Below are 14,653 nucleotides of genomic sequence, written 5' to 3'. Positions count from 1 at the left end.
CGCTCAGGTGACTTGCAGAGGTGGCTGAAGGCGTCTGGCTGTTCTCCACCTGGGTCCTGACTGTGTTTCCTGAAGAAACCTTCTGAGTTCTTGTTAGACATTGCCTGCCTTTCCTGTCACCTCACTGCAGCAGCTCTGTCTGTCCCTCAGGTTTATTCTCTCCCTGGCCTCTTGTAAGAAGTGTCTGGTCATTGATGACCAGCTCAACATCCTGCCCATCTCCTCCCACGTGGCCAGCATTGAGGCCTTACCTCCTCAGGCCCCGGTGAGTCTGGGTGAGGGGGCCTGATCTGGTGGGTGTCGGGTATAATTTCCATGTGAACTCCTGGGCCAAGGCAAACTGCTTTCTCTTCTCTGATAGGATGAGAACCTCAGTCCTGCTGCTCTGGAGCTGCAGGAATTGAAAGAGAGTTTGCAGGACACTCAGCCTGTGGGGGTTTTGGTGGACTGCTGCAAGACCCTGGACCAGGTACGTGTTCGGTCGGGGCTTCCCCACCCTGATAGACAGTGCAAGGTAAGACAGCAAGAAGAAAGCTACAGGAACCATGCTAGGACATGCCAGCCCTGCAGCATCAGGGCTGTCCACAGAAAGGCAGGCAGTGAGCTGTGCTGAGGAGAGGAATTGTCTTTCCCATAGAGGATGATGGTTCTGTGTTCTTTAATTTCAGTTAAGTTTGATGATACAAGGGGTTTTTGCTTTTTCAAGACAGGGTTTCTGGGTGTAGCCCTGACTGTCCTGGAACTCGCTCTGTAGACCAGGCCCACCTCTGCCTCCTGAGTCCTGAGATTAAAGGCATGTGCCACCACTACCTGGCTGGTACAGAGTTTTTGCTTATGACTTCTATAAAAGAGTTGGGAGTGGGAGGGCTCCAGGCTTCTTTTACTAAAGCCCCATCTAGTGTGAATCCTATCTGGGATTGTATTGTATTGTATATATGCTAATAGAAAGATTGCCATGAGTTTAGGCCAGGCTGGGCTATATAGTGAAATCCTTTCTCCAAAAAAGGGATGGAGACTCAGTGCTTTCCTGGTGTGCACAAAGCTCTGGGGTTGACCCCCAGCATTGCATAAACTGGGCATGGTGATGCCTGCCTGAAATCCTGCTGCTCCAGAGGTGGAGGCAGGAGGCTTAGAAGTTCAGGGTCATGCTAGGCTATAGTGAGTTCCAGGCCAGCTTAGGATACATGAGATCCTGTCTTTAGAAAAAATGAGAAGCCATCTAAAACAAAATCAATTAGTAAAACATGAAAGCATACATGTTAATGAAATAGAAAGGGGCATCTGTGTTGATTCCAACTGTCTTGCTATTACAAACAGTAGTTTCAGGTGTGATGGTGTATGCCTGTGTGCTGAGTGTTTGTCTAATACTGACAGGAGGATAGTTGTTTCTGAGGCCAACCTGGGCTACATAGAGCAAGCCACCGTCTCAGAAAAGAGTTACTGTTAGGACATTCTCCCAGATAGATCTGTGGCCATTATAGATCCAGGAGCTGCTGGGTCGGAGATTGTGGGCATTGAAATGAATGTGCCCCCAGTTAGTAGTGCTGCTGACGGTGCAGGAGAATGCCTGCCTTCCAGCCTTCTCCACAGTTACATTGGAGTCTACACTAGTCAGGTGTGGGACGTCTGGTCATTGTTTGAACTGGCATTATCACAGAGGGGCGGGCCGGTGACGATTGGCTATTTCTGTTTTGGTTTTCCTTTTGGTTATCATGTCTGCATTGCTTATTTACTTGTCTTTTTCATTTAGAATTTTCATTTTCATTTGCCTTTCATTTTAGATAAATATTTTAGGATACTTTTTAATCTAGTTATTTGTAATTAACATTTAAACTTTACTTTCCTAAAATTTAAAAAGTAAAATATAAGCTGGGCAGTGGTGGCTCACGCCTTTAATCCCAGCACTCGGGAGGCAGAGGCAGGCGGATCTCTGTGAGTTCGAGACCAGCCTGGGCTACAGAGTGAGATCCAGGAAAGGCACAAAGCTACACAGAGAAACCCTGTCTTGAAAAAAAAAAGCAAAAAACAAAACAAAAAAAAAGGTAAAATATAGTCCAGTGAAGGCCATGTTAGGCCAATATGAAGCTGGACTCGTTAGCCTGGTGTCCTGAAGCCCTTCCCCCTCTGTACTGGGCCTTCAGCTTAGTGCCATGGCTTTAAGAGCAGGACTTGCTCCTCAGGACTAGCCAGCCATGGCCTCCTTCCCAGTCCTAGATCTCAGCAGGGATCCAGATGTAGCCCCGAGTAGTAGTGTGGCTCCCAGTTAGTCCTGTTTCCCTCTGGTGCCAGGCGCTCGGCTGGGGGCTGGGTTTGGACGTGAATGAGGGTCCCTGCTTCAGAGCTTGTCCTTTGTTGGATGAGACAGATTCTGTGTGGAGGAAATTAGCAAATCATATGGTTTACTGGAAAGTGCTGTGTAGAGCAGAGAAAAGGGAAAGGTAGCCTAGAGGCCTAGGGCATATCCGAAGCTTCTAGATAGAGTGGTGAGGGGTGGAGTATTTTAGAAGGGATATTTGCACAAAGCCCTGAAGGAGCTGTGGAAAGAGTCCCCGGGCAGAATGGTCACAACTGTATAGGCCTAAGGCAGGGATGTGGTCTGGGTGTTTAGGGACCAGCAAGGAGGCCAGCAGGGCTCAGCAAGGAGTGGCCGGGGGGATGGAGGTTATTGAGGCCACTGGGAGGCCTGTGGCTTGAGAGATGGTGACATGGAGAGTTTTGTGTGTCTCTTAGCACAGCGTGGAAGCATCCCCAAGGTTATAAAAGGACCTTCTGGCTGCTGCGCTGACTTCAGGCTGTGCTGGGATGTGGGTTGAAGCAGGAAGGGTAATTATGAAGCTGCTGTTGGGATGGAGTGAGCTGGGACAGGAGGGGGCTGTGAGCAGAGCTGGAGAGGAGGACATGAGGAACGGCAGGGCTCTGTTTTGAAGGGGTCCCCAAAAGGGGGTAGTAGAAAATCGGGGTTGGGTGAGAAACCTGAGGGGATGTGTAGCACAGAGAATTGGACAGTTACACTCAGCTGGGGAAGTTAAGAGATGCAGGTCTGGGGACCTGTTCTGCCCGAGCTTTAAGTCTGAGCTGCCTGGTGTGGGTGAAGCTGTAGAGCAATGGCTGCAAGTACCTGAGACTAGGGCGTGTGGGGAGGGGTCGACGGGGGAGACAGAAACCAGAGCCGCGGGCACTCGCTTGGTCCTGGTCTTGACAGAGCTGCGGAGCTGACCGAGGGGTGAGAGGGGTGAGAAGCGTAGGTGCTGAGCACTGCTTTCTGGCCTCTAGGAACTGATGCCCTTGGGTTGGCCTCGGCATCAGCCTGGCCTCTACACACAGACGGTGGTGGTAAGAGCTGAACCTGGAGCCCTTCTGGGTGTTCACTTAACGTTTCCCTTTACACAGGCCAAAGCTGTCTTGAAATTCATTGAGGGGATCTCAGAGAAGACCCTGAGGAGTACTGTGGCACTCACCGCTGCCAGGGGACGGGGCAAGTCTGCAGCCCTGGGCCTGGCTATTGCTGGGGCAGTGGCATTCGGGTAAGGGTTCTTCATGGGTGTTTGGGTCGGGAGCCTGGTGCAATTGTCTGGTTCCTCATCAGGGCTGGTCACCATGTGACTTCTGTCTAGGTCTCGGGTACTTGTGTGGAATCAGCAGCACTGTTCCCCTAGGTCCTTGAGAGGCCCACTGGGCAGAGGCAGTACCAGGGCGCTCTGTTTGCTGCTTCCCTTGAACAAGCACGGATGCAAAGAACAGCTGTCAGCATGAGTGTCTGTGACCAGCTTTGCTGATTGAGCAAATACAAGCGAACTGTGTTAGGATCTTGGTTGGTTGTCGGTCTTGTTTCAGTAAGATGTTGTTTTCTGTCCTTGTCGGGTATTTATGTAATTGCCTGGTGTGCTTTGCTAGCTTAGATGAGGGACCTACAACCCATTGTCCTGCATGGGCGATCTGCCTTGGTGATAGTTCTGCGGGCATTTTGTATGGGTTGTAAACCAAGGCCCAGGGAGTTCTAATAATTACCCAGGATCCCCCAGCAAGTTGCTGCTGGCAGAGCTGTGGCCCTGGCCTAAGTGCCCACTGAGCTGAGCTCCATGACTTCATCGTTTCAAAATAGCCTGGCTAGTGATGAGTGTGAGGCTGTCCTCTGGTCAGGACTGGCTGGGGACAGTGTGGGTTCTGCATGCTGACAGCTCTTCTCCTACTCTGCCACTCGGCACCCCAACTGATGAGGTAGCGTGTGCCAGGGCTTGCGACCAGCACCTCCATACCCTGCTTGTATCTATCGTCTGTGCTAAGTCTCCTTATTTCTAACCCCCCCCCCTTTTCTTTCGTTCTGCAGGTATTCCAATATTTTTGTCACCTCCCCAAGCCCAGATAACCTGCACACCCTGTTTGAATTTGTGTTTAAAGGATTTGATGCTCTGCAGTATCAGGTAGGAAAGTAGGGTAGGACCTTTGCTGTAATGCAGAAAAGGCCCAGTGGTCTGTGGAGTGCTCGCCTTCTCAGGAGCGAGTCTCTGTAACTTGTTTGACTCTCTCTCACCAGGAGCACCTGGATTACGAGATCGTACAGTCTCTAAACCCCGAGTTTAATAAAGCGGTGATCAGGGTCAACGTGTTCCGAGAACACAGGCAGACTATTCAGGTGAGGCTCATCTCAGTCCTGATCTGTGGGCCAGGGCCCTGCTGTGTGGACCTAGCAGTGGTGTGGGAGAACCCTGTTGCAGATTTTCAGCTGAATGTGAAGAAGACTATTCAGGTCTTCTAATAGAAATGCATGTAGTAGGACTGAAAAGTACAGTTTGTCTCTTGACTGTGAGATGAATGGGACTGAGAGTATGCTAATGAGTGAAAAAAACTGTGGTTCTAATCAGTTCAGGTTTTGCTGAGTTACTGTAGGTGTTGAAATAGGACATCTGTAGCTAGAACAACAATATCACCATTTCAAAGGGGAAAGAGCTTTGCGGAGTGTGCTGGGGTCTTTGCGGCTTTGCCAATGCTCCATTTCCCTTTCAAACAGCATTTTCCAGAGAGCTCCATAAATCTCGAGCACTCTGTAAGCCCAAATGCTCTGCATTTGTCTGAAGGCTTCAGTGTTCTTCAGTCTCTACGAGGCATCATGCGTCAGGATCGCAGAGGCACCGAGACTCACTGGCTCTTGCTGGATGGATTCATTGGTTGCTTTGGAAGTTAGATTGGCATGGGAAGCGAGCCGAGTGAACTTGGCAGTTTGTGGTCCTTGAACTTTAGCCTGCAGAAGCAGTGAGTAGACCTGCCAAGGAGGGATAGGCGGACGACTAACACCAGTGTTGATGCCTTGACCCCAAGGTTCTTTATTAGTTTTAGTAGATTCCTTTTTTAAAAAAATTATTTAATGTGTGTGGGTGTTTGCCTGCATGTATGTACCACAGATGTGTCTGGTGCCCATTAAGGCCAGAAGAGGGCTCTGGGTCCCCTGGAACTGGAGTTAAAAATGGTTGGATCTACCAGTGTGGGTGCTGGGACTGAACCTGAGTCCCCTGGGAGAGCGGCCAGGACTCCTAACTGCTGAGCCGTCTCTGAAGCCCCTTTCCTGGTCTCTTCTTCCTGCCCATTTCCTCCACGGTTGCCAGATGACCTCAGCTGAGGGGAAAACTGGGGTAGGGTGGGCTGCTGGCCCCCAGATTACAGGGAACTGTTAAAACTCAGGAAGTATATGCAAACCAGAGAAGGAAAGCATTTCCCTGAAATGCCTTAGTTCCGCCCTGGTTTCTCTTTAAAGTTGTGTAACCCAACCCCCTTTCTTTACAAGATTCTGTTTGTGTGTAGACTCTGGGTGAGTGCAGAGGAGGTGACTTGCTTTCTAAGACTCCAAGTGTGTCCTTTCTGGGCTGGAGAGTGAGAAAAAAGAAGAGCATTAGATTGAAACAGGCGCTCGCTGGAGGCCACTTCTGTGCTTTTATGAGGTGATTGTTTAGTTAAGAATCAAGACGTGGGGTCCCATGGAAGATGTGAGACCAGGAGTGAGGAGGGCAGCTCTCTCTCCCTGATCCAGTCACCTCCAGAACAGCCCGATCTTCTTCCTCTCCTGATCAAGCCTGTAGGAGAGCACAGAGACCAGCCTAGCGCTCGGATGGCCAGCGTGGCAGTCTGCTCTTGGTGTCTGGTGTCTGCCCTGTATGCAGGCATGTACTGCCCTGCCCCTGTCCACCTTTTTATTCTGCATCTGGTGCCAGATCTCTAGATTGACGCTTGCAAGTCAGACTGATGCACCTTTAAGTGTTGGGTGAGGAACTAGGGTTTGTGTTTGTTTTGTTTTCTAGAACAAGTATTGAATTGTTGAGCTTTAGACTTAGATGTGTGTATATCTAGTTTTGTGGGATTTTTCCAAATTCTCCTTTACAGTGTTGTTCTGTTACCTTCATATCACTTTTTGGGTTGAGTTTTTATTTTCTTAGGGCCACAGCCATTGTGGGTATGGTGCAGCAGCTATGAGTTTTTGTTTTTGTTGTGTTTGATCTCCAACTCACTGTCCTCCTGTCTCAGCTTCCTGATATCAGGTGTGAACCCTCACACCTGGTTGTTGTTCTGGTTGTTACTTGGTTTGGTTTGAGCCAGAGTCTGCCTATGTCACTCAGACTGACCCTAACTCACTGTGGAGCCCTGGACTTCTGAGACTTCCGGCTTCACGTCCTAAATGCTGGTTTACAGATCTGTACATCATGTCCATTCCAAGAATTTGGGTTTGTCTGTCTGCATGCTGTCTCCCACAGTTCTCTGATTGTTTATGAAATTAAATTATCTTTAATTATTTCATTGGTTATCCCAAAGAAACCGATGGGTTGTTTATGTACTTAAGGACTAGACGAGAGGAAAGGGAAGAGGGGATGGGTAGTGGGGGATGGGAAAAGGAACAATGTGGACTTAGGAAAGAGGATCTCTAGTGTTGATCGAATCTAGATGGTCTTTTAATAAAAACCTGGAGCCAGATATTGGGGTGAAAGCTGAAAGATGAGAGAAGCAGAGCAAGCCACAGCCAACCTATTACCTCACCAACTCCACGAATCCACTGACCGAATTCCTCTGGGTCCTCACCTGAAAAGGTCTTCCTGTCTCCTCAGGCCTTATATACCTTCTCCACCCTGCCGTCACTTCCTGGGATTAAAGGCGTGTGTGCTTCCCAGTACTGGGATTAAAGGTGTGTGCCACCACTGCCTGGCTCTGTTCCCAGTGTGGCCTTGAACTCACAGAGATCCAGACCCTGATCTCTGCCTCCGAGTGATAGGATTAAGGGTGTGTGTGCCACCACTGTCTGGCCTCTCTGTCTAATCTAGTGGCTGGCTCTGTCCTCTGATCCTTAGGCAAGCTTTATTGGGGTACACAATATATCACCACACTCTAGTTCAGGGTTATTTTCGGCTACATGGCAAGTTTGAGGCTAGCCTGACCACATGACAACCCCCTTGCTTTCCCTGACCAAAAAAATAAATAAATAAGAGTAGTCTGGAAATTGCCTACCACACCAGAGGTTGTTAGCGTCGGGACAGAGAACACAGCACATAGATGGAAGACCCATGTCACATGCAGAAAGGGCTGTGCCTCTCACCACTGGCCTCCCCTAATCTGAGGCTGAAGAAAAACAAGAGACAAATGAGGGAAAGGAATGTAGCTACTGTCAGTCGGTCAGTTCTGTAAGCCAGGCTTTTACACAATGAGCTTGCTTCTTCCTTTAGCAGCCATTGAGTAGGTATTTCCTTGTATCTGTGTGTGTGTGTGTGTGTGTGTGTGTGTGTGTGTGTGTGTGTGTGTGTGCATGCTGTGTGCATATTTTTATGAATGAGCATATACAGATGAGTCCGTGTGCAGGCCAGAGGTCCACGTTGGGTATCCTCCTCGGTTGCTCTCACTCGCTGAGCTTGGGTCCCCAGATTGGGCTGGACTGGTTGACCAGCAAGCCCCAGGCAGTTCATCTGTCCCCTGCCCATTGGGATTGCAGGTCTGTGTGCTGCGTTCCTGTGGTGTTGGGCCGGCTCCAAACCCGGGCCCTCGAGTTTATGCAGCAAATACTTCACAGACCGAGCCGCCTCTCCACCCCTTTCCTCTGTTTTGTAGGAAAAAGAACTTGAGGCTCTGTTCAGGGTCACATAATCAGAGAGTGAAATGCTTGGTCCCAGGGGGCCCGCCTGAAGCCCATGTCATTCCTGACCTGCTGGATAGGAGGAGGGGACAGTGAGGTCCTTAGCCGCTGGGTATGGTGGATTTTGGTGGCCACACTGACAGTCTGAATCTTCCTTCCCCACAGTACATCCATCCTGCAGATGCTGTGAAGCTGGGCCAGGCTGAGCTCGTTGTCATTGATGAAGCTGCCGCTATTCCCCTCCCCCTAGTGAAGAGCCTGCTCGGGCCCTACCTGGTTTTCATGGCCTCTACCATCAACGGGTAAGGTTACTCTTGGCTGTGATCTTGCAGATGAATTGAAAGGTAAAGAAGCTGACGAGTTTGGCCGTGCCGAGCCGTTCGGTCTCAGTGTGAGTCTGGGCAGCTCCGTTCTTCCTGGGGCTTCTTCAGCAGGAGCTGCCTCTTAACTTGTTCTGCTGGTCTGATGTTAAGTGGGCGCCATGAGATCGTAGGATTTTGGAGCCTATGTGATTCCTGCCTCCTGTCTAAGTATGCTCAGGCTTTAAAACGTGCCTGGTAGCAATTCCAATGTCCTATACCTTAGGATGTGGAAATGGAATATTAAAATAGCTATAGTTAGCATTAAAACAGGCTTACACTGTTATTCTTAAGACTTTAAAATAGATAATTCACCTTGACATAGAAAAACGACAGGAATTAGGTAGCAAGCAAAAGGAAAAAAGTCAGTGATAGAATGCGAGCTTACTATTGCCAAGACCTGGGTTTAATCCCTGGCACCTAGAAATTTCAAAAAGTAGGGCTTGGGGAGATGGTGCAGTGTATAAGAGTGCTTGCTTTGTTAGCATAAGGATCTCCTTTTGACTTCCCAGCATCCACATGAAAAGCTAGACATGGCTGTAACCCTCTTGTTGGCAGGGTCTAGGGCTTGAGGCCCAGCCAGTTGGATCCTGAGCTCTCACTGTGCAGCAGCCTCACTGGGGTGGTGATGTGGTGGCCTTCCGGGGATGAGAGCCTCTGTCAAGACGGCAGAGCAGCCAACAGCAAAGGAGGGAACCCCCCCTGTCCTGCTCTGCTTTCCACGTGCATACACGCAGTCTCATGCACTCATACACGCTTATGCATGTACCACGTGTAGACCACATACACAGAAGCACACATGAAAAAAGGAAAGAGAAATCCCCTCATCCCAGCAATGTGGAAAGTTTGTGTGTATGTCCTGTGCATTTATTTTCTCATTTATTTACTTTTTATTTTGTTTATTGTTTTGAGACAGGGTCTTAACTATGCAGACCAGGCTGGCATTGAACTCAGAGATCTGCCTGCCTCTGCCTCCTAGGTGCTAGGATGTGTCACTACACTGGCCTGCTCTTTCATTTTGAACAAGAACATAAAGTTTACATACTGTTGTTACATATGTATTGTGAAATTTCTCCAGGTCAGTAAAAATGTATATTCGGTATTGAAAAGATTTCTGTACAGAAATCACACTTCAAGAGAGAATTCTGTGTTTCAGATTTATAACTGTGACTACTTAACACCAAAAGTATTTAAGTAAAACAGATGGCTTACCTTTAGTTGTAAGCCTAGCCTTGGTAATGGTTGCTCCATCTCTGCAGCCCTAGGCTTTCACCGTTAAAGACATCTTTATTGTGATGTGCTTTGCCTGCTCCAGTACTAACCAGGGGCAAGTATGTGAAAGTCAGGACGACGTGTGGGAGTCTGCTCTCCCCTCCTTCCATGCGGGCCCTGGAGGAGCAGGCTGGCCTTCAGGCTGGGTGGCAAGCGCCTCCTCCCCTCCTGAGCCGTCTAGCCCTTGGAACTGGAGTTATAGGTGGTTGTGAGTCACCAGGTGGGTACTGGGAAGTGAACCCAGGTCCTTTGCAAGAGCAACATGTGTTCTAACCTCTGAGCCACCTCTCTAGCCCCTACTTTTATTTGTCTGTGTGTGTGTGTGTGTGTGTGTGTGTGTGTGTGTGTGTGTGTGTGTACTGCCTCTGGTATTATTCCTAGCCCACTGCCTTGTTGGAGACAGCCTGTTGTTGTGTGCTGCTACATACACCAGGCTAGCTGCCTCTCAAGCTTCCAGAGACTCTCCTGTCTTTGCCTCCCATCTTGTTGTTGGAGCCTGGGATTCCAGACATGCTCCCAAGCCTTGTTTTACGTGGGTTCGGGGGATCCAAACTCAGGCCTCACTTAACCCCTTGAGCCCTTTATCACCTCTTAGGGGAAGGTAATAGAAAGACTCATTAGGGCCAGGAGAGATGGCCCAGCGCTTAAGAGCACTGACCACTCGTGGAGAGGACTCGATTCCATTCCAGGCACCCAGGCGTTGCTCAAAACCAATTGTAATTCCGTGTCCAGGGCATCTGATGCCCTCTTCTAGCCTCAGTGGGTACCAGGCATGCACTGATACACATATATACATGTAAGCAAACATTTATACTCATTAAATAAAAGCAAATAAATCTTACAAAAAGAATCACTTGGGTGATAGATTTGTTTGATTTTCCACATGTGAAAAGGGCTCAGTTCATATCTTCACGTAACTTCTAGGAGAACCGACTGAGAGTGACTGTGTAGCATTGTTCAGTTTCAGTGGCCAAATGCTTTGTTTACAGTGTCTTTCAGACCTTGTTCTCAGACCACAGTCCTGTGAGATGTGTAGGACAATCCCCTTTGGGGATGAGGATGATCAGGTTCCCCACCCAAAGGTGCTGAAGTCCCTACTAGGGCTTGACTGTGAGCCTGAATGGTTCCTAGCCAAGTCACATCTTGGTTCATCTCCTAGGGCTCTCCTTGGGACAGATGTGTGCTGCGCTGGAAATTCAGATGAGCAAGGCTGTCTTGATTTCATCTGGAGATCTCTGCTTGGACAGTAGACTGGGGACCTTATGTCTAACTGTCTTTGTCTTTCTCTAGGTACGAGGGCACTGGCCGGTCACTGTCCCTCAAACTCATTCAGCAGCTGCGTCAGCAGAGTGCCCAGAGCCAGGTCAGCAGCACTGCTGAGAATAAGACCACAACAACGGCCAGACTGGCCTCAGGTACCTCGCAGGCCTCGCACCATCTGCCCTAGGACTCAGGGCAGTACCAAAACTTGATGAGTCCTAGGACATTACAGCTTTTTTGAGAGGAACTGTAGTCCAGTTGCCAAGTGGGAACTTGACTTGCGTCTTCAGACTCCTGGGGCCTTTTGGTCCCTACTCAAAGATACGGGTAGGGTATATTGACTTAGTAGGAATCTTTTAGGTTGGGGTTAGAGCTGAGTGAAATCTAACCCAAAACACCTTAAATCACTCACTTTAAATTCTGGAGCCATGGATATCTGGATACTGTGTCCCAGATCAAGTGGAATATCCTTACTGCTGTTAGATGCTGTATGAGTAATTGTCTCTAATTGTACGTGTTGTGGGTGACAGCTCGGACACTGCACGAGGTTTCCCTCCAAGAGTCAATCCGATACGCCCCTGGGGATGCAGTAGAGAAGTGGCTGAATGACCTGCTCTGCCTGGATTGCCTCAACATCACCCGGATAGTTTCCGGCTGCCCGTTGCCCGAGGCCTGTGAGCTGTATCCTCTGTCTCTGGCCCTGTGAGGGGCTGAAGCACTTGGAGAAAGGGGGTTGGGCTCAGTGCAGTGGCAGGTCCCTGTAGTCCCTGCCTTGATTTGGGAGACTGAGGCAGGCGGTTGTGGACCCACGAATTCAGGGCCAGCCCAAGCAAAACAATGAGCAATGAAATGAGACATTTCATTGTGTCCTGTGTAATCCTGGCTGTCCTGGAACTCTGTAGACCAAGCTGGCCTTGAACTCACCTTCTTCTGCCTCCAAAGTGTTGGGATTAAAGGCATGGGCCTTTAAATTATTATTTTTTTTTTTTGAGGAACATTTTCTAATTTTGTTTCTCAGGCTTCTCCACTGTAGTTTCCGCTCAGGACGCTGGACTCCTATTCCTTAACATGGGGGAAATGCTATTCTCAAACTGGGGGAGACTTTTTTCTGGTGTGTCTTGTTTTGGGTTCTCTGTGGTTTTGTTCTGTTGCTTAACTCCAGAGCAGCTACTACGTTAACAGAGATACTCTGTTCTGCTACCACAAGGCCTCTGAAGTTTTCCTCCAGCGGCTCATGGCCCTCTATGTGGCTTCTCATTACAAGGTGACCGCTTGCTCTGACACCACTTGCTCTGACACCACTTGCTCTGACGTGCCCTTCAGTACGAGCAATCCTCATGTCTTCTTCCCACACCTGCTCCTCAGGGGTCTCGGTGGCCATTCCATTGGGACTTAAATGTGTCGAAGCTGGCAGGGTCCAGTGATCTTTTGGAAGGGTCAGATTCCCTATTACAGCTTGTGTGGTTTGGGTCAGACTTTGGACACAGTGTTTCAGAGTCAATGAGTGGGAGCTGGAGGGTGGGGGCAGTGTTGCTCTTAAGGGCACTGGTATTGCCAGCCCGCAGACTGCCCGAAGCGATGGGCTGAAGTGGGATCAGCACCTGAAGCCCCAGGTGCTTTCTGGCCCGAGGCCAGCGCCTCCTCCTGAACGAAGGAGCGGGACTCTGACTTGGTGGAGGGGAACACAAGAGCAAACAGCGGCTTGGGAGGTTGCTTCCCGAGTGGCTGGGTATTCCGGCATTTTCATGAACAGCCTTTGAGGGGAGGCTGAAGACTTGGTCTTAATTGTGGTGGCATGCTTTCCTGAAATAGCAAGTAGCCTTTCCTCTGGAGGAGCTTTACTTCTCAGTTGTGAAATAAACAGTGCCACATAACTTCTGCTCCATGACCTCAGCATGGAGCCCGGGAGGACAAGCCGGCAGGGGCGGGAGGCCAACCCCACTGCAGCCTGTGCAACCCCACTGGCTTGCACGGTGGTGGAAAGGGGCTTTGGGAGGCTTTGGAGCTGCCGTCACCCACAGGAGTGAAGGAGGATGTAAGGAGTCGTCGCACTGACCCATGTGTGTGCCCCCCAGAACTCTCCCAACGATCTGCAGATGCTTTCTGACGCGCCTGCCCACCACCTCTTCTGCCTTCTGCCACCCGTGCCCCCGACCCAGAATGCCCTGCCGGAAGTGCTTGCAGTTGTCCAGGTACAGAGCAGAGAGAAGCGTGGTGTGGCATTGGTTTGGGCATTCATGTGGGTCCCTGACTTGGATCTAGGTCAGTTGAGGCAGTAAGGACATGCACTGGAGAAAGCTGACATTCTCAGAAACCTGTTCATGGTTGGAGAAAAGGCAGAACTGCTTTTTTCCTCTTTATTACAAAAGCATTGCCCGATTCTTGTAAACTTAAAGGCTACATGGAGAAAGAAGTTTAATTCCTGGTATGTATGTATGTATGTGTGCGCTCGCGCTCTCTCTCTCTCTCTCTCTCTCTCTCTCTCTCTCTCTCTCTCTCTCTCTCTCTCTCTCTCTCTCTCTCTCTCTCACTCGGATGTGCATATACATCTGCCATTTCCCCCCATAAACTTGGGATTATAGCTGTCCGACTTGGCTGCAGTGTGTCAGTGTTGGTAATCTCCGTAACCTTTAAAGCTACGTGGGCTTCATGACATGATCAGACAGTATTTGTCTCACCGCTTCCCTGTCGCGGACTTGGGTTCTCTGGAATTTGTGCTGCTCCATATAGAGCTGCATGTATATCCTATGCCTTAATTGGTGTGTGTTTAGGTGACACGTGCTGCTTGACCTCCATGGAGACCTTTTCGTGCTCTGGCTTTTGTTCTTGGGTGCCTTGTGAGTTAGTAAAAACCTTCGACACAGTAATGAAGCCTCTGGTAGTCAGTGTTGGGCTTGAGCCCCGGGGTAGAAACAGTGGCTTAGAGAACCGACACCGAGACACACAGATTTATGCTTGGGATCCGGGCTAGCTCATGCCTTCCTGGCTTGTTCCCCCAGGTGTGCCTTGAAGGAGAGATTTCTCGCCAGTCCATTTTGAATAGCCTGTCTCGAGGCAAGAAGGCTTCAGGGGACCTGATTCCGTGGACAGTGTCGGAACAGGTAAGGGAGGGGCTGTCCCTGGCTGTCTAAGTGAGCAGGCCGACTGCCAGGGGGTGTTTGTGGTGCTAAGCCCCTGGTGTGTGTCTCCCACAGTTTCAGGATCCAGACTTCGGAGGCCTTTCTGGTGGACGGGTTGTTCGAATTGCTGTTCACCCGGATTATCAAGGGGTAACACGTCCTCTCTCCTGTCAGACCTTGTGTGCTGCTGTTTGATGGGCTCCTGGCAGTTTCTTAGGGCAGTGTACCTGTGTGCCTGAATTTTTATTCAGGTGCTTACGGCGGGAACATTTTAGGTGTACTTGGTTCTGGAGAATTTAGCCAGAGCTTGGGGTGGGCAGGTGGGTGAGGTTGGTGGTAGATAGACCTTTTCCCACGTTAGGACCCAGGCATGTTGAAGCAGATGATGGTCTGGGATTGCCTTCTTCGCTGTGCAAGCCTCATTGAGGAGTCAGCTGGAGAAGCGTCTCTCTGACCATGGCACAGCCCGCATCCTTAGACTTGGGTTGCCAGCGGGCTGTGATTGGTGCGCTAGTCTGACGTAAGAACTCAGGCACACC

At 49.8% G+C, this 14,653-nt stretch overlaps 1 protein-coding gene across 1 annotated transcript in view; it reads left to right on the top strand.

Moving 5' to 3' along the window:
- Window positions 1-14,653, top strand: part of Nat10 (N-acetyltransferase 10) — a 40,340-nt gene that overhangs the window by 15,165 nt on the left and 10,522 nt on the right. The window contains exons 7-18 of the mRNA XM_006975896.4: window positions 151-265; window positions 362-469; window positions 3,391-3,524; window positions 4,328-4,421; window positions 4,535-4,633; window positions 8,270-8,406; window positions 11,026-11,150; window positions 11,526-11,676; window positions 12,163-12,259; window positions 13,071-13,187; window positions 13,995-14,096; window positions 14,190-14,264. Of these exons, the coding sequence (XP_006975958.2) occupies window positions 151-265; window positions 362-469; window positions 3,391-3,524; window positions 4,328-4,421; window positions 4,535-4,633; window positions 8,270-8,406; window positions 11,026-11,150; window positions 11,526-11,676; window positions 12,163-12,259; window positions 13,071-13,187; window positions 13,995-14,096; window positions 14,190-14,264 (1,354 nt within the window). The remainder of the gene's footprint in view (window positions 1-150; window positions 266-361; window positions 470-3,390; window positions 3,525-4,327; window positions 4,422-4,534; window positions 4,634-8,269; window positions 8,407-11,025; window positions 11,151-11,525; window positions 11,677-12,162; window positions 12,260-13,070; window positions 13,188-13,994; window positions 14,097-14,189; window positions 14,265-14,653) is intronic.

This window comes from Peromyscus maniculatus, chromosome 4 (genome assembly GCF_049852395.1).
Source record: "Peromyscus maniculatus bairdii isolate BWxNUB_F1_BW_parent chromosome 4, HU_Pman_BW_mat_3.1, whole genome shotgun sequence".
Lineage (NCBI taxonomy): Eukaryota > Metazoa > Chordata > Mammalia > Rodentia > Cricetidae > Peromyscus > Peromyscus maniculatus.
Note: the sequence above shows the minus strand (reverse complement) of the source record. Positions and strands in the feature narration are given on the sequence as shown.